At 52.2% G+C, this 19,219-nt stretch overlaps 1 protein-coding gene across 10 annotated transcripts in view; it reads right to left on the bottom strand.

Moving 5' to 3' along the window:
* SHANK2 (SH3 and multiple ankyrin repeat domains 2) overlaps positions 1-19,219 on the bottom strand; it is a 433,543-nt gene that overhangs the window by 217,060 nt on the left and 197,264 nt on the right. For all 10 annotated transcript variants that reach the window (XM_056801156.1, XM_056801157.1, XM_056801152.1 and 7 more), the window contains exon 5: positions 18,041-18,116. In XM_056801156.1, coding sequence (XP_056657134.1) covers positions 18,041-18,116 — 76 coding nt within the window. The remainder of the gene's footprint in view (positions 1-18,040; positions 18,117-19,219) is intronic.

Raw genomic sequence — 19,219 nt, 5'->3', positions numbered from 1 at the left:
TGCCTGGGGAGGCCTCCCGCCCCCCCCTGCCCCGCCATGCCGGCTTTTTATCTGAATGTTGAGGACATGAGCCTGGCTTCTGGCCTCTCCTCAGGGAGGCCCAAACCCAGCCGCCATCCCACGTGGACTAGCTGTGATGCCCTGGGAGAGTGCGACAAGTCCAGGATCCACCAGCACTTCGGGGGTCCATCAGTGGAAGGCTGAGTGCTGCACGCAGGAGCTCTGAGGCAGCAGAAGGAAGATGACAACAAACTGCCCAACAGGCAAGGATGTGACCCAGCCGCACCCCCCCCCCCACTCTGGCCTGGGAGCCCCCGGGAGGATGGATGGGAGGATGTGGCTGAGAATTTCCCACAAGCCTGTGCAAAGAGCAGCCCCAATGAGCATCAGGCAGGGTGGGTGGGCCCAGGTGGGAAGGGAATAAGCCCTCTGAAGTGTCTCCTGGGGCCAGGCACTGGGCTGAGGGCTATAAAATGTCCTCTTATTGGATCCTCAGAACAACTCTGGGAGGCACGTAGTCTTGTTAACCCTATTTTAGAATGGAGGAAACGGAGGCGGAGATTCGATGACTTGCCATCCAGCAAGCAAGGCTCTAAGGCTGGATTAGAACCCAGGCCCTCCTGGCTCTGGGCCCAGTGTGGTATTGCTGAGCCACCTCATTGCTTCTTGGTGGACATGAGTTGGGATCTGCTCCATGAGAAGAACTATCCAAAGAGACAAGAAGACGGATCGATTTGGCTTTTGGAGAGAAAAGACCAGAATCAGCCACCAGGAGGTGACGAAGGCAGAGAGAAGAGGATGGAATGGGACAACGGACTGGACATGGGCCGTCACCGAGGGGAGGGGTCTGGGGTGCCTTCAGGGCTGGTGACTGAACTGCCTGGTGCCCTGACAGAGAGGGGCAAGTCCTGGAGCAGAGCCCTGGGAAGAAGCCAATAAACACCAGCAGGAAACCGCTCAGCACCCTTCTCAGGGGATGGAGGCTCCTTCTCTCAAGCCCTCCCAATAAACACCCAGAACTCCCGAGACTCCCTGGGCTGTTTCCTGGGGGGCTCTTACCCAGCCGGGGCCTCCATTTGTCTCTTTCCACATGAAAGCCTCATTTTGTGTTCCACTCGCTGCTCAGCCACATCCAGGGATTGGAAACAAGACTAGGATCTGCTGCCCCATCTAGTGGCAGTCTGGAACTCGGAGTCTCACACCAGATTTCCTCCCTGGTTGGGTAGGCTGATAGAGAGCAGGGATGGAAAGCTGGTGGCAGGCCCAGCTCTGCTCTCGGCCCTGTGACAGCAGGAAAGTCCCTTCTAGCTCTGGTCTCAGTCTGAGCCTCAGGAAAGCCATGTGGTTGGGGGAGACCTTTGCCCAGATTGTGTTCCGCTCCACCATTCGATGATTTTGTGACCAGCTCTGGCCCGCTGTGCCACTATCTGCTGCTGCACAGATCCCCACTTCATGCCAGAACGCTGGTTTTCCTGTGAGTCTCCATGAAATCTGCAGGCAAAACCTTGGCCCTTTGCTTCTAAGTTCTGAACGGCAAGGGCGCACGGACCAATGGACGGCCCTCGTGTCTACGCGTGGCATCCTTCACTCCAAGGGCCACCTGGGCCTGGCCCGGTCTGGCCAGGAGCTCCTCCAATTTCTGCTTTTCTCCAGATGCTGACATATTTTTCACTCAGGAAAACAATGGAGGAGTGAATGACTAAGCGGTACGTGTTTGCAGTCATGCACCCCTCCTCTAGGGAAGGGACTCCATCTGTTCTTTCCTACCCTCCCCACTTGAATTGGACTCGGCTTTCCCAAGACAGTGAAACAGAGTCATTAATTCAATATGTTAGTTAAGCCTCTTAAGACACAAGTCAACTCATTGTGCTGGTCTACAGATGTTCAGACATTGCAGAGGCTTCGTCCCGGAGGCTGCTTCTCCTTAATGATTCTGGGCTGGTTTTTGCTGTCCAAGTTTTCAGGATCTCTTCATTGTTCTCCCTACAGCTCTGATAATGATTTCTTTGGTTTCTAATTAAGAGTTAGCTCCCAGTCGGGGGGTTGGGTTTGTGTCGCGTCACTGCTCTCATTTTAGGATCCATGCTTCCTGCTTTAGCAGCCTAGCATGGTCGAAACAGCAGTGGATTCAGTCAGAGAACAGGGTTCCAATCCCAGCGCCTGGCCCTTCTCTGAGCCTCATTTTGCCCAGCCCTAAAATGGGAAGGGTGGATTAGATGATCTTTAAGTTTCACTTAAATCCAGTTTAAACCTTAAGTATCACTTCTGGGCTTTGTATCATTCTGCTACTCAGTGAACGTAGGCCCTAAGATCACATATAAATTCCTCTGTCGGCCAAGAAGGTCTTTCCCTTTTCTATTCCTTACTCCCTTCTGCACACTCTTCAGTAGAGCCAAGCAGGCCTCCTGGCCATTCCTCACCCAGGATCCTCCATCTCTCTCCCCACATCCACTTGGTCTCCTCCAAGACTTGGCTTAAGCATCCCCTTCTGAAAGAGATCTTGACAGAGTCCTGTCCACCACACTTCTCCAGCCACGGGTGCCTGGCACTCAGCTTTGGGTGGGTTTTTATTGTTTTTCCTGTTAGAATAGGAGGTCTTTGAGGGCAGATACTCTGTGTCCCCAGGACCTAGCCTAGTGCCTGGCGTGGCGTGGGCACTTAATGCATGGCAGCTTATTGATCACTGCTTGGTTACACCATCTCTTTGGCCGGGTCATCATGGCTGCCTAGAGCAGTTTATTGGCATCCCATTCCCGTTCCTCCATGTCTGCCCATAGCCTTCAAGCCACACATTGTCTGCCATCTATCATACAGATACACTCTCTGTTCCAAGGTGGGCGAGGTATGGCTAGGGTTTTCTCAGAATTACAGGGCTGGAAGGGACTTCAGAGCCCTGGAGCACAACTCTTACTCAAGCACAAATGCTCCTGAAAACAACCCCAATAAGCAGTTTGCTTCCATTTTTTAAAGATCCATCACTACAGAGGCAGTTCATTTGACTCCCTGATAGAGCATGCTAAGTTTTTCCTTATGTTGAGTCAAAATTGGCCTCTCCCCACTGCTCCTTGGCTTTTAGGGCCAAACAAAACAAGCCTAATCCCTGTTCTATAGGAGAGCCCTTCAGATACCCCAGTGATGACCTCTTTTTAGAGCCAACAGGGGTATTATGAGGCCAGGATGGAGCCCAGCAGGGCAATCACATCTTTATTTCTGTCTTGCTATTTCTTCTTGACTAACAGGTTAGTATCTTTCCTTCTTTAAATCATTGTTGAACATTTATGTTCTGGAAACTGGTGCCAATTCAGCCTTTCTTTGTTCTCTAACTGTCCTCTCTCTTGGGTTATTCACAATACAGTGTACTCATTATCCCCTCCCCACTGTTTTTAACTGGACTGGTGATTTCATCAATTTTATGAGCTCCCAAATAGGCCAGCACCTTTGCTACAAGGTAGAGCCTTACAGTGTGGATCCATGAGAAGATCATGGCTTCTGTGTCTGAATTTGAATCTGGAACCTAGCCCTTCCTGACTGTGAGGCCAGCTTTTCTATGCATGATGGCACTTTGCCACTTACAAAGAGAATTCAGATCACGGTTTTTCCTTAAATATGGTTTGGACAAAACCCCAAAGAGACCTATATAACATGGTCTTCTATATGAAGATGATGAAAAAGAGGAAGATGAAGATAGCAGTGATGTCCAACATCAATGACCCATCTTTAATTGGACTGAAAGACAGGAAAGAACACCTGTGCCAGCACTGTGTGCCTTTTCACCAGAACAACAAGCAGCATACTGACTGGTCATGAATGAACTCTCAGAATGTTCCACTAGAAAGATGGGGGATTACAGGCACAGGATTTTGTGTAGATTATCTACTTTAATGTTTTCATCTCAAGAAAGAGGAGACTGAGGCTCAGAGAAGGAAAGAGATGTCCAAAGTTGCAGAGAGAGTTGTAAAAGGGAATTCTTTGTTCTCTTTGAGTTTACACTTGTAAAAGGGAATCCTTTATCCCCTTTGACTATTTTGAGTTAACACTTGGTTAAACAATAACTTAAGTACACCTATTTAGTACCTCATTAGATTGTGAAGACAGGATTAACTCTCTTTTGACTACTTTTGAATAGAATCAACAAAAGCTTGACTGCCTTACTTAGCACTAGGTGGAGGAGCTCTCCACCCTTTCAGCTCAATCAGCCAGGAAATGAGAATTCACACCCCAGTCAACCAGGAATCTGTGAATTCTTTTGATGAGTATTCACCTCTCCAGAAGGTGAGAAGTGGTTCCCAGAAACACTGCCCCCTGGTCAGTACTGGGCAATTTGGAAGCTGTGATTGGCCCTTGTGAAAAGGGAAAGGGACAAGAAGCCACTATAAAAGGCCCTGAATTTCTGGGGCTAGGGAAGTTGACTTCAAGAAGGAAGTTGGCTTCAAGAAGGAGCTCGGAAGGAAGTCAGCCTCAGGAGTCACCTTCAGCTCGAGTCATCCTCTTGGAGGGAACTTGGGTGAGTGGATAGCTGGCTTTCCCTTCCTGTCTTCTGGAGAGAGTTTAAATCCAGTTGAAGGTCAACAAGTCCTGGCTGAGTTGAACACCAGAGCAATATTTAGTAAGATAGGCTAGATAGTCTTCTCTACCCTTTTGTATTTCTCTTTTTTACCCTTTTCTCTTCTTTGGTAAATAAAAGCTACTAAAGTCATTTTGACTTTGAGCAGTAATACTTTGAATCAGCAACCACCATATTATATTATTTATAATTTTATATATTTTAGTCAAACTATTAAAATTTAATTCCTACAGAGTTCATGGCAGGGCTAGGACTAGAACTCAGGGCTGCCAGTTTCCAGTTCAATACTCCTTATCAGACTGCTCCAACACAAGAGAGAAGCTTCCATGGGCAATACTTCTAGGAAGAGCTGGGGAATGTGGTATAGCTTGGTGAGCCTGGTCAAGTGGAATTATTGGGGGGCTTAATTTTCCTGAACTCTCCTTTAAGATGTTTAAGCGATGCTTTTTTACATTTTCTAATTACTTCTCTGCCACTTCTGTAAGAAAGCCCTACATTTAACCAGTTAAGCAAAAAATAACCAACACGCTGAAAATGTTTGCCTCAGGCTGTACCTAGCGTTGACCTTGCTTCTCCCAAGAGCTGGAAGGCACATTTCATGATTAGTCCTCATAAAATCGGTCACTGCATTGCTCTGACTTTGGAACTCCCTTAATGCTCCTTTCCTTTCTGATTTCTGCCATCTTGGGACTGTTTCCTCCCAGTTAGCTGACTTTATACTACTAGATCCTTCTGTCTTCTCAAGTTCCTCAGAATTCTTCCCATCTCTCCTCTCTGATGGCACAACTATGATTCATTGCTTTCATATGCTGTAGTTTATCTATTCCCCCATTGAAAAGCACCTCCTTTTCCCTCTCGATCTTTGTAGATTCAAACAATAACGCTATAAATATTTTCAGATAGATGAAGCCTTTTCAAAATGGCAGGACTTTTGAGGTGAAAAGGACATTGTAGCAATCTGCTCATAAACGATGCCTAAAGAGGAGAATGCTTACTACACCATCCTTCCCAAGAAGTCATCTCGCCTCTCGTTGAAGACTTGTGATGAGAGGGAGGACTTCACTTTCTGGCTATCCGGTTGTGTGTGTGGACTAATGCCTGGGGACACAACCCTTTTACTGGCATGGCTGGAAATGGACGCCTTAGAGAATTCTCTAGCCTAACCCCCAAGTGGTTTCCGGGACAATGGCCTCCTTCCTAGCTGGGTGTGCCTGCCTTCTCACCCTGCTCCCCTCCAAGTGAACGTTTTCATCATTTGCCCCCTCTGGCCAAAAGATGCGGGTGAGGAGCAAGCTCAGTTGTTCTAAATTGATGAGTAATTTGGGTTACTCTTTCACGTGGCTGGCCATAGCTTGCACTTGTTCTTTTGAAAGCTGCCACTTCAATGTTTTGTTCTGTTACTGAGAAGGGAGCTGTCAGTCGTGGCTGATAAGAGAACGGTGGCATTAAGACAAAAGGCAGCAAGCAATCATCACCGTAATAAGTGCCCTGATGGGATCATGTACGCTGAACTCATTTTCTCTCTCTGCCACAAGTGCTAAGCCTGATGTCACGGCACCATCCAATATGCAAATCGCCCGGCAGAGCTAGATTAGAAACCTGCTCCCCTCCGCTCTCGTTGCCCTGATTGGAATGAGAACGATGAGGTGACGAGCATCACAGGAGCGAGCGAGCGTGGTCAGATTTCTGACGAAGAGGAGGCGGCTGTACACGGTGGCTTTCAACGTGAGGATGGAGGCCCGCCTTGCAATCAATGGACTGAAAGGGTCATCCGAGCCATTTACATCTATTTCCTGGCTGGTGTTTTGGTTTTAGGCTTGCAGAAGCTTATCTTCTATCCTGTACTCAACCTCTTGGCCTCGCTCTGGAAAGTCCGCCCATGGAAACGGCATGGTAAACAGGTAGAGCGAGACAATGGGCCCAGGGTTTGAGAGGGTCATCACTGCGGTGAATTTTTGCAAGGAAGCACTCATCCCAGCTCAATATCCAACACAACAACAACTTCCATCCGAGACAAAATGCAACCTCATCTTCCAAGGCCACACAGCTGACCAGATTCCCCACCCAGAAACTAATTAGATGAGGAGGAAGCCTGGACCTCCCCGGGTATTAGCACAGTAAAGAATGAAGGGGATAAATGGCAAAAAATTCATTCCTGTCGTCTCAGGAAATTAACTTTTGATAATGCACCATCTCAGACACCCTCGACTAGGAAAAGCTCAGATCATCACTTACCCAAGTCTCCCTCCAAATGGCCTGGAGCCTGCTGCCCCCCGATATTGGGGAGAGTGGGGGAACATTGAAACACCAAGAGAGTTTGAAATTGGTTCAGTTTCCTAATGGTCCAGAAGAAGCCTGCCTGGGAGCTTACACAGGTTCTTTATTGGTAGATCTCTGGTTCTCTGCCACTTGGTCTAGGAAGGGGCTAGAACCAGAGATCCATGGGGAGGTAAAAGGGTCAACCACAACACAAATCAGCTTGTCCTTTTCTTTGACAACTTTTCTTTTAAGCAACTCCCATTTTTCCTTCCTGGACACTGGGTCTGGCACAAAGGCATCGATTGGTATGGCTGGTTCCTTCTAGATGGGCTTGGTAGAACCAGAGCTAGGCTGCGCAACACTAGGCTATCCCACCAATACAGAGCTTGAGAGGATCAGCCCAAAGCCACGAGGGCTACCAAATATGATGCTAGCTGCCTCTAAAACCAGCATTCACTGAGTGACCTAAAATCGGGGCACACTTCCCAGAAACGGTTGTGGGGTGAAAGACGTTCCCTCCCTTCCTCCCCAAGGCAGGACAGATCCACGGCTGCCCCTCTACCCAACTTAGGATCAGACCTGGCTCAACGAGAAATTCACCATTTGGAGATTTGATTATTTACGTGTCTCCTTTATGGAAGGATTGTAGTATGGCTTAATGGCAAGAGCAATGGACTTGAGCTCAGGAGAATCTCAGAATCTCTCCTCATTGCTGCCTCAAATCTCAGAGTAGGAGATACCTCCTCCGTAATCTCCCTAATTGCTCACGCCTTCCCTCCAAAGCTGATTTGTATTCACTTTGTAAGCATGTCAAATATACTCAGTCGTGTGTGTGCCATTCCCCCGATAGCGGGCACCTGGTGAGAGGTCCCTATTTCCTAGTGGCTCAGAGACAGCCCAAGGCATTCTGGTGGCCTTCATGCCACACCACCAGGATCCACCACTGCATGTCACCGGGCACAGTGGTGGACCCTGATGTATCTTAGAAAGGACGAAGCAGTCAGTTGTCCCGTGGTTCCACTCTCCAGCCCTGTGACTCTAAACCAAATGCCTTTCCTTGGCCAACAATCTCCAACTTGAATGCAAGCTCTTTGAGGGCAAAGTCTATCCATTCTATTTGTAGCCTCAATGCTTAGCTACACACCTGGCACTTAGTAAACACTTCAGTGCTTGGACATTCATTCACTCACTCACTCATTCATTTGTTCACTCATACATTCTTTGTTTCCCATAAAATCCTTGAGGCCAGGGACTTCTGTTTGTATCCCCAGTACTTGGCACATAAAAGTTGTTTAAGAAATGCCTGTTGATGGACAACTGGGCCTAGAGATGGGAGGTCCTGGGTTCAAATCTAACTGCAGAAACTTCCTATCTATGTGAGCTCGGACAAGTCACTTAACTGATTGCCTAGCCATTTCTGCCCTTTTGCCTTGCAACCAATATTCAGTATTGATTCTAAGATGGAAGATAATGGTTAAAAAAACAGAGATGTCTGTTAACTGATGGATGGATAAGCCTTATTATTAGCACTGGTTTGAAGGAAAGCCACAAGGAATGAATGGAGAGTTTCTGCTTCCTCTTGGAGCCTCCCCCTCCCAAGGCTCCTTGGGCACAATACTGGATGGACCTGACCTTTCCTTAACTGGCTAGTGCCCCATTCCCCTCAGGGGTCTGAGGCAAACTGGATAAACTAATTTGAGGGTTAACAGCAGAGTGGCCTGATGGGCACTTCTCCCAGCATCCTTTCCACTGATTAAGTCCACGGTATGGAAGATGTTGTCTCAGCATTCAAACAGGGACCTCCCATGCTTCCACCCCAAAGAGAAAGCCAGGGGCTGCTGTTAGGCCTTGGGAAGGGAAGAGATATTGGGGGGGGCAAGAGACCACGGCATATTCTCTGTCATGTAGAAGCAGAGCAGAATGGGAAGCACCTGCGTGGCCTTAGGCTGGATGCCATAAAAAGGACCCAGAGTTTGGGGAAGGGGCTGCTTTCAGAAGTAGTGACCTCTCCATCATGATATGGAGTCTTGGGAGCCAAGCAGGCAAAGTCTGGCATCTTTGAAGAACTCAGCAGCTCCCCAATAGTGAGTCCCTCCTTGGTCTTTCCTTCTACAGATTAACTACCACCAGTTTCTTAGTCTGATCCTTCTAGGGTGGTCTTGAGGCCCTTCGCCAAAATGCCTTACTGACATCCTTCTCCAATGGAGCTTGGGCATGGGCATGGCCATCCCTCTGGGCATGATCTGTGCAGGGCAGAGGGCAGGGGGCTGCCACCTCCTCCTTATGGCTGCTTCCTGCTTCCTCTTGGATCTCTCCCATCTGGTGAAACTACCTGATCATGGGACAGATGAGTTTCTTTGCCTTCCCATCATCCTCAGACATCTGGTGCTCATCAGGGTGATTTTCTGAACCTGAGCAAAAGGCCTTATATTTCATCTCTTCCTCAAACTTCACCCTGACAGCACCTGGAGACAGAAGGGATTCAGGGGTGAGACATCGAGAAGTGGCATCTCGAGCTCATGGCCAATGGCCTTGACCTCCTTAGGGATGCTGGAGCCCAGGGGCCTGCCGTGTGCAGAGGGGTCCGGGCACTGCTCAGCCTGTAGTAGAAGCTCCCTGCCTCCTGGGTCCTAGCGTGGCCATGAGATCAGAGGGCTTCTTGGAGACACATAAGAAGTCATTCAGGAGCAGAAATGGAACAGCTATTTCAAAGCAGTTCCTGAAGCCGATCCTGCCCAGCCCTCCTTTGCCATCGAGGCTCCCTGGTGCCCAGGCCAGAGCACCAGAGTCCAACCATCTCAGCCACGGTTTGCATTGTTCCATCTCATCCAACTGTTCCTGGAGGCACTGTGGCATCATCGGCCTGGGCTCCCTAGGCCTGCACCAAACGGCTCTCCTCACCCTAGATATGAAGTCAAGTTTTACTCCAAGTATTTCCCAGGCAATGAATGGCAGCTTTCTGGCAGGAGCCCAAAGGCCAAGGCAAGCTTTGATCATTCCCACGAGGCCGTGGTCACTGGACCCGGGTGGCACCGTCCAGATGCCACAATCCCTGGTGCCCAGATCCCTGGGCCTCTTTCCTCATGCCAGCTCTTCCAGCTGGGCTCCTTCCCTGCCAGCAGTGGCCACTTTGTCCCCACCTAGTGACAAAGTTGAGTAATTCCCTCTTCCTAGTGCCAGTCTAAGGGAAAACTACAGCAGTGATTTCTCTAGGCAGGCAGCTAAGAGGTCTCTAAGCATCACCAGCTCCTAGGAAATCTCAGAAGACCATGGAATGATAGAGGGTCCAAGGGGGAGGGGAATCCAGGCAGAGAACTCTAGAACTCAGAACCTCGAATGTCAGAACTAGAGAATGAAGAGTCTGAGATGCAGCAGGGCCTGGGAACACCGAACAGAATGTCAGAACTGAAAGGAGGCTTGGAGATCATCTCATCTTATCCCCTGCATCAACGGAGGAAGAAAATACGGCCCAAAGATAGCAAGGGACCATCCATCTGTCATTCAATCAACAAGCATGTATTGAGAGCCTGCTACGTGCCAGCCACTGTGCCAGGAAATGGGGTTGGGGCAAAGAACAGAACAATCCCTCCTCCCCAGGAGCTTCAATCAGGCAGCACTGGACAGCACTGGGCTTGGAATTAAGAGGTCAAATCAGGCTTCAGACACTGCTTAGCTGTGTGGCCCTAGCAAGCCACTGAGCCTCTGTAAGGCTCAGTTTCCTCAACTGTCAAATGGGGATAATAAGAGGATCTCCCTCCCAAGGCTACAGTGAAAATCCAATTGGATAATGATTGTCAAGGGCTTAGGAGGTGCTACAGAAACGGATGCTTCCTTCCCCTGCCCTTATACTCTAACACGCGGGAAACACACACAGCATAGAGACAGTGAATGATCTACATAGACTCAGATCCTGTTCTGGTTAAATGCCAACATATACACACAGGCGCTCCTTTACTTACATACAAGGTAGTTTGGGAGGAAAAGTCCTGGTGGCTGGGGGCCGGGCTCAGAAAAGGTTCCAGGAAGAAGATGGTACCCAAAGTGTGTCTTAAAGGAAGAGAGGTAGACAAGGGCATTCCTGGCCTCTGGCATGTGGAAAGCCAGTACAAAGGCATGGAGGCAGGAATCAATTGGAAGACTCTATGAGAAACAGGGAGAGACACAGAGAGAGAGAGACACACACACAGAGAGAACAATGAGAGAGAGAGACACATACACAGAGAGACAGAGACATAGAGACACATACAGTGAGAGAGAGAGAGAGAGAGACAGAGAGACAGAGAGACAGAGACAGAGAGAGGAAGAGAGAGACAGAGAGAGAGGGAGAGAGAGAAGAAGGAGACAGAAACAGAGAAAGAGACACACACCCAGGAGGAAGAGAGAGAGAGAGATTGACAGAGACAAAGAGATACATACAGAGAGAGTCAGACAGACAGAGACACAGAGACAGAGATACACACACACACAGACAGAAAGACAGAGACACAGACACAGAGACACAGAGAGAGAGAGAAAGAGAGAAAGAGAGAGAGAGACAGAGACAGAGAAAGAGAGAGAGCAGAAGGCCCTGAGGAATGGGGTATTCAGAAATGTCCGTAGAGTGAATGAGTGAATGAATGAATGAATGAATGAATGAATGAATGAATGAATGAATGAAAGAGATGGGGGAATTTAAGCCACTGGAGAACTTTTTACTGAGGAAGGGAGAAGGGAGGCTGTAGCTATAGCCGGGTTTATTTCTTTCTGGCTCCCGCTGGCCAGGTTTTGCCTCTCTCCCTCCTGGGCTGCCCGTTTTACCCTGAGCTATAGAGCGACAGAGGGGGATGGTGTTTGGAGAAGGGAAGGAAGAAGAATGCCTGGAAATCATTTGAAAGGCTCCTTATCTTCTATGGAACTTGAGCAAGTCTTGGGCTTCCGAGATGGCTAAAAACAATGAATTCTGCTGCAGGATCCTGGGGTTGTTATCAGCCCGGAGCCCCAATGAGCCCGTTTACGGCTGACATTTCCTTCTTCTGACAGTCTTCAGAGCCCAAAGCCTAGTAGAAGGTCTTCACTTGAAGGCATTGCATAAGACGCTGAATGTCACCGCTGATTGGGCCGCCGGAGCCTCTCCTCCACCTCCCTCATTTGCCAGAGGAGGGTCAGATGAGGTCAAGCTTAAAGGGGCCACAGAGATAGCCCAGAGAGGAAACTGAGGCTGGTGGGGAAGGCGTGTGGGGCTGGTCCAACTCATGCTGCTGTTAAGTCACAGAGCCCAGCCCCTCGACAGACTCCTCACTAAGTTCTGGTTCTGTCTCGTTGGTTTAAGCTTTACAAGGACAATCTTGCCCAGTAGATGACTCCTGGAGTGGTGCGGGATGGTGGCGCGCTTATTGCTCACTTACTGTGTGCCGTGCGTGCCCTGCTAAGCTAAAGTGAGCAAAAGTGTGCCTGTCTTCAAGTAGATTGTGCTCCAATGGGGAAAAATAAGCCGAGGGGGTGGGAGTGGAGGGGAAAGGCTGGAGGTGCTGGCTCACAGGCAAGAACGGTTGCACAGCATCTGGGGAAGGAAGGGGCCCCAGAGGACACAAGAACGGCAACAACAGGGATCCGATGACTCTGCTGAAAAGTCTGGACGATGCAGGTTCAGGTGTCCCAGGTGTTTGTCTAAGGATCGAGAGCAACTGAGTGGAGGAAAGGAGTCCCGTCCAAGGACACTGGAAAAGGGGGTGGTGGACAGCCGGGTAGCTCAGTGGAGAGAGCTGGGTCTGGAGATGGGAAGTCCTGGGTTCAAATCGGACCTCAGACACTTCCTCGCTGGGTGACCCTGGACCAGTCATTTACCCATCTGTCTAGCTCTGACAGCTCTTCTGCTTTAGCACCAGAACTGAGTATTGATTGTTAAGGCAGGAAGTAAAGGGGTTTAAAACAAGGAATTCCACGTGGCCCCAGAGATGTTCAACAAGGAGCGGACGGAGGGGCCTGCTGAATCACTGTCACGGGGCTCCTGTGACCCAGGGCTAAGTCAGAAGGAGGCAGAGAACCAGGCCTGGCTTTCAAAGGCGCGCGGCCATGTTCTGGCAAGTTCTGAGTACCAGTGGAGAGCTGAACGTCGGGGCACAGTGAGACGCAGAGCCTTGAATGCCGGAACAGAAAGACGGAGCTGTTCTCTGGAGGTCACTGACGGAGAGAAACGCCGAGCCCCACGTGGTGCCCAAGAAGGACCCTCTCAGAAGCGTGCTTGAGACAGATCCGAAAGGGCAGGAAGCAAGTGCTTTGTCCACTGGGAGAGCCCTGAAGGCAAGGAAGCAAGAGGTGCTGGGGGGGGAACCAGCGAGATGGAGGATGTGTGCAGGGGGAGGTTAGAGGGAGCCCCACCATGAACAATACCGCCCAGCAGTTCATTTAACCTCACAAAGCCCTTTGGGACAGCCTCCCTTGAACTCTCCAAAGAGCCCTGGCTCTGGAGTCCCAGGACCTGGGTTCTAATCTCACCAGGATGGATTATGATGTACAGGAACCTTTCACCTTCCCCAACGGAGGAATGAGTCAGCAGAATGAATGGGCTTTTCCAAAGAAGCATTTACTAACGTTCTGGGGGTACAAAACGCCGTGCCTCAAAGTCTGGGCCGCTTTCCCGTAGGTGCTGATGGAACGGGGAGAACGTAGGTTTGGGCCCAAGCTGGCTTGCCCCTCCCCCCCTTTCTGGAGGTCTCAGGAGGGCTGGCTTCAGTGCGGGGTGCCGGGGGGTCAGTCCTACATGGGTACAGCTCCAGGCTCACAGCTGCCCGCACAGAAGGAAGCCCAGAGCTCATGCGGCACAGGCTGGACTCCCAGAATGCGGGGCTCCAAATGGGCCTGCTGGTTGACCAAAGCCTCCCGGCGAGCCGGATCTCTGCCACCAGCCGATCTGTCTTCACTTCCCGCCCCAAGAGGCTGCCTTTACGAACTGATTCGTACATGCAATGCGGCTCACACGCTTGACTGGCTGGCTGATTGGCTGAAAAGTCTAGGAGTGCTCCAGGCTGGCGGAGTGCATGTGTCACTTGGTGAAGGCCCGGAGACCCGTGAATCCCTTTTCTGGAGTGAAGGCGGCCAGCGATTCCCCCTTTAACAAGCCTTCACTCACCGTCCTAGCATCAATCTGGCTCCAAGGCAGAAGAGCGGTAAGGACGAGGCGACGGGGGGTTCAGGGTCACCCAGCTGGGAAGGGTCTGAGGCCACACTGGAACCCAGAACCTCTCCTCTCTAGGCCTGGATCCAGCCAGCGGCTTCCAGCGATCCCCTCTCATGCATTAAGGCCATGGAACAGGGACTACAGGAAGGGGAGGAATTTGAAACGAGGCCAGAAAGGAGAGTGAAGCCCACATCACGGAAGGCCTCGCATGCTGGGCCAAAGGATTTGTGTTTCATCTGGAGGCAGCAGGAAGTCATTGAAGGTCCTTGAACGAGGCACAGCCAGACGGGGGTATTCGATGGTCACTTGGTCAGAGGATCTTCCTAACCTGGCACGTGTGTTCCCCGGGGTGAGCATCCCAACCTCTTGGGCCCCCTTTTCCCAGCTACTGAATGGAGGAAGGGCCAGACTTCGGACACTCCTGAGACCCCGTCCAGCTCTACAGCTTCACTGCTTGTCCTTCAGGGAGGTTTTCTGTTCGGTGCCTCAGAACTCGGCACCGTCATCCGGGGTGCTCTCAGCCATAAACTCGCATGTTCATGCTTGGACCGAGAAGCAGACGGCCACAAGGAAGAGGACAAGTTGTTGGAAAAGAACAGGCCGGGGCTGACGCCAGCGATTCAGGCTTCAGCGGATGCCTGTTTTAAAGGCAGCAGGACCACTGAGGGAGGGAGGGAGGGAGTGTGAGTGTGTGTGTGTGTGTGTGTGTGTGTGTGTGTGTGTGGTGTGTGTGGTGTGTGTGTGTGTGTGAGAGAGAGAGAGAGAGAGAGAGAGAGAGAGAGAGAGAGAGAGAGAGAGAGAGAGAGAGAGAGGGAAAGAGAGAGAGAGAGAGAGAGAGAGAGAGAGAGAGAGAGAGAGAGAGAGAGAGAGAGAGAGAGAGAGAGAGAGGGAAAGAGAGAGAGAGAGAGAGACAGAGAGAGAGAGACAGAGAGAGACAGAGAGAGAGAGAGAGAGAGAGAGAGAGAGAGAGAGAGAGAGAGAGAGAGAGAGAGAGAGAGAGAGAGAGGGAGACAGAGAGGACTGGGGTGGGGACACGGAGGCGCGCCTGTGAAGAAGGGCAGCCTGATTTCACCGGAGGGTGTCTGATGGAAAGCAGAGGGGCCCAACCCATGAGGAGTGTTCCAGGACTTCAGACTTGCCGGCTGTGTGACCCTGGACAAGTCACTTCACCCCCATGGCCCAGCCCTTACCTCTAAGATGGAAGGCGAGGCTTAAAAAGAAAGAGGAACTAGAGAGCCCTGGAGCTTCCTGAGGGTGTGAGGGAGGCAGAAGAGCGGAGGATGGACCCAGGTAGAGACAGATACCACAGGAGGCAGGTGAGGAGGGCCTGTGTGTGCGTAGCCGAAGGGACAGACGGAGGACAAAGGGCGGCAGACAAACATCCACCCTGGCTGCAGGTGAGCAAGTGCTGGTGGGCTGGACTGAAGGAGGTGGCTTAAGGAGGAGGAGAAGGACAGGCGGCCTCCTGGGCAGGCCCGGAAGAGAAGAGGCCCAGAACCCTGCCTGCTGGAAGAGCCTGAGGGAGAACCCAGCTATTGAAGGCCAAGGGTGGCCTCCACTGAGGCCACTGCTTGGCCAGGCAGATGGTGTAAGGCATTAAGAAGGGCGAGTCTTCAGGGGAGGGAGGGAAAAGGAAATACGTTTGTCCTAGGCTCCTGCTATGTGCCAGGCCCTGTGCCAAATGCTTTACAGAGAGGCAAGTAAGCACTCCTTTGAGCCTCCTTTGGCAGTCAAGGAATGGGAGGCAATCACTATTCAGTGACTTGTCCGGGGTCACACATCTAGTAAACATCTGACACTGGATTCAAACTCAGGACTTCCTGATTGCAGGCCCAGGGCTCCCACCTAGCTAGCTAGCTGCTGAGTTTACCCAAAGCTGTGTGCATGTGGTGATGGGCCTGCAGTTCAAATCTGGTCTCTGGAAACTGCTAATCAGGGAGATCTAAATTGAAAATTGCCTTGAGAAATTCAGCCAGGAAAAATGCCAAGGCCCTGCTACAGACAGATAAACTTCAAACCTGGCCACAGCCCGCTACTGACAGATAAGCTTTGGCCCTTGCACTGGGAGCTGTCCAAGGTCCCTGATAAACTTCAGCACCAAGACCCCAGGTGCAAAAAGCAACTTTCCAACAAGGGCATGCAACAGGGGAATTATTCATGCTAAAACGTATTTAAGACTGAATCTTCAGGAGGGAAAGTGATGGCAGAGGTTCCCACTGATGCGCATATCAGTTCAATAAAGGGCCTTTTCCGTGTCTGATTACATTGCCCAAGGTCTCCCTTGGTGGTGGGTGAATTCCCAGACCTTAACATTTGGGGGCTCGTCTGGGATAGCTGTGTATGAGTAGCCGGGGCAAGGGGGGATGAGAGAAGAGGGGGCCCGGCGGGGGCTCCCGGGCAGAGGAAGGCGTGGGGGGCTCAGAAGAGGAGCTGCGGAGAAAGGATCAAAGGGTGGCCTCGCTTGGCCAAGGGTGGACCTCAGGTCTCTCACGTGACTCCCTCCAGCTCCATCTGACAGGAAATGCAGGGAGCGGAGAGGGGCAGTGAACAGGAAGACAAGCCAGGAACTGGAGAGGAGAGGCTGGAGTGAGAGGGAAGGAAGGAAGTCCGGAAGGGCGGGACGGGGGAGGGCGAGGGGAAAGGAGGGTGACTGGGGGAGAGGGATGGCCAGGGAGGCTCCTCCTGAGTCCCTGAATGGGGCTGAGGCAGGGCAGTGACTCCTGGAAGAAGGCAGGCCATCCGCCCATGTGCAGGAGGAGCAAAGGGGGAAGCGCAGCGAGAAGTCGCCCCACTTGGGCTGCGCTCTGGGCTCTGCTCTCCGGCTTCCAGGGGGTCCGTCACGAGGCCGAGGCTGTCTCAGTGCACAGAGGCTCAGCCCGGAGTTGTCCAGCCTGTGGGTCACCCTCCAGGGAGCGGCCCCTGCCACGCCCCGCCATCGCATCACCGCCCTCCCCCACCCCCAGGCTCTCCTCCGGCCCATACCTTGGCCTGGAAGGGCAGTGCCCGGAACCTGCAGCTGCTTCCTGGACGCTCGCTCCCTGGGTGCCTCCCCCTCTTGCCCCCCTCCCCAGCCCTGCTCGTGGTGTCCGGTGATGGGGGGGGGCAGGCCAGGTGCCCCGGGGAGGAGGACGCAGCCTGGGATGAAAGCGGCCCTTCGGTGCCCTCCCCTACTTCATTGCTCCGGGTCGACTTGTGGGAGGGAGAGGACGGGTTTAGGGACCCAAAGTCGAGGGAATGAGGAGCCGCCGATAACAGGGAGAAGAAATGAGGCCCAGCCACAGGGGCTGCTAATGCAGCCGTTTTCCCAGAACCCAGGCCGGTCTGCCTCACTCCCGAACAGTGCCCTGAGGGGCGGCGACAAGACTCAGGGTATTCACAGCTGCTTCTAGAGCTGTGAGGTCCTGGGTTCAAATCCCGATTTAGAACCTTCCCAGCTACTGGCTACACACCACTGCCTCACCACTGCCTCTCCCTTACCACTCCTCTGCCTGAAGCCAGGAACCAGCACTGATCTAGGATGGAAGGGAAGGGCTTGAGCCAACCCTCCTGGCCAGGAACAGGGAAGCTCAATAGGCCGGGCTTCTGCCCCAGGGGACCTCCAGGGCTCATCTCTCAGGTGAAGCTCTACCCCACCTATGGAACAATCCGCCAAAGGCAGGAAGCCCTGGGGGAGGGGGGGGTCAGGGATTATCCCGGGGAAAGAGCAGCTGCCCTGGATCACCGCAGGAAACGCAGGCCACCAGGACGCTGGGGCTCCGGAATGGGGACTTTCAGGGGGCACCTTAGAGAGAAGCTTCACAGACGGGTCACCGAGGAAAAACTCGCTTCTCCCTTTTCCCTGAACCGGGGATGCCGTGCTCCCTCTGGAGGCCCTTGGAGCCCCGGGGGGGCCAGCCCAGACCCCAGCAATAGCCCCCACCTGGGGCAGGAGGACCCGCTGTCCAAAGCGTTTCTGAGAGACGGGAACAGTAGAGCCAGGACCACCCCCCTCTCCTCAGGCACGCAGCCGCAGCCGGAGCTCGGCCAAGGGCATTGTGGGAGCTAAAGGAAACAGGTCTCACCTGGAGGCGTCAAAGCTGTCGTAGGAGCCCACCGTGTAGTGTCGGAAGAGTTTCTTGGTTCTATCGGTGCGAGTTTCTGTGCAAGAGAGAGAGAAAAGCCCTTTTAGAACCTTCCCCATCGAGCCACAGGTCCAGGCACCATGAAGCCTTGTCCTGCCTGGCCAGGGAGCTCAGGACAAGCTTCAGTCTCCAAGACGCAGAGAGCTCACTGCTTGCAGTCAGAACTGGGCTCCTCTGTGAGCTCTGGCTCTGTTCTTAAGGACCAGCCTGGCTCGGGGCTGGCCTACTGGTCAGTCGGGGATGGCAGCCCGTCCTGTGCGCCGGCAGTGCAGCGAGAGGGTGCTCCAGACACACAGGAAGAACTCCACAAACAAAGGAGGGGCAAGGACCTTCCACCGCTCTCTGTGTCCCTTGCCCTGGGCACAGGGCGGAGACCTAACAGAGGCTTGCTGCATGGACTTGAATAAACGTCCAAAGAATGAATGAAAGTCTCGGTTCTCTTCTGCTTCTCCTCATGGACTACTTGTCTGGCCCCAGCTGTGCTAGATGGATGGGGGTGCTTTTCTCCCCTCAAATGAACCACATGTTTTAGGCAAACCCCTATAACAGGCAGACGTGAGGAGAGTTGGGCTAAAACCAGAAGTCTCGGGCACACGTAGGACGATGCTCGTGTTTCCATAGTAAGGCTATTTATGCCCAGATCTACAATAAAGAACCCCGGCACCCTTAGCCTGGAAAAACGTGGTCTCGCTGCCTTCAGAACCTTCGTCTGACCGTCCCTGACCTGCCTTGTGCCCGCCATTGTCTTCATCAGATCTGGGCGATGGCCAGTGCTTTGCTAGTTCTTGCTCCCCCCCAGAGCATGAAGACCTTCCTCAGACCACCAAGCCCATCTCTGGCGAGATCTTGAATGTCCAGCGAATAGACACAGAGAATTCCCAGTTATGTTACGTTTCCATTTAGAAAACCAACAGTAACCAGCAGAGAGGAGCTGTTTGAGCCCAGCAGCCCCATCAAATTTCATCGGCAGTCGTGTGTCTCACTGGGGGAACAGCCGAGGCCAGAGGGTTGAGGGAGGTCATGGGTGACAGCTAGGTTTTCATGCTGGGTCAGAGGATGCTCCCCCCGGACACAAGCTGAGTCAGTGGATGGTACATACTCAGCCCTCCCTCCCCATCC

This window comes from Monodelphis domestica, chromosome 6, assembly GCF_027887165.1.
Source record: "Monodelphis domestica isolate mMonDom1 chromosome 6, mMonDom1.pri, whole genome shotgun sequence".
Classification (NCBI taxonomy): domain Eukaryota; kingdom Metazoa; phylum Chordata; class Mammalia; order Didelphimorphia; family Didelphidae; genus Monodelphis; species Monodelphis domestica.
The sequence above is the reverse complement of the archived record's forward strand: the minus strand, read 5'-3'. Positions and strand labels throughout refer to the sequence as shown.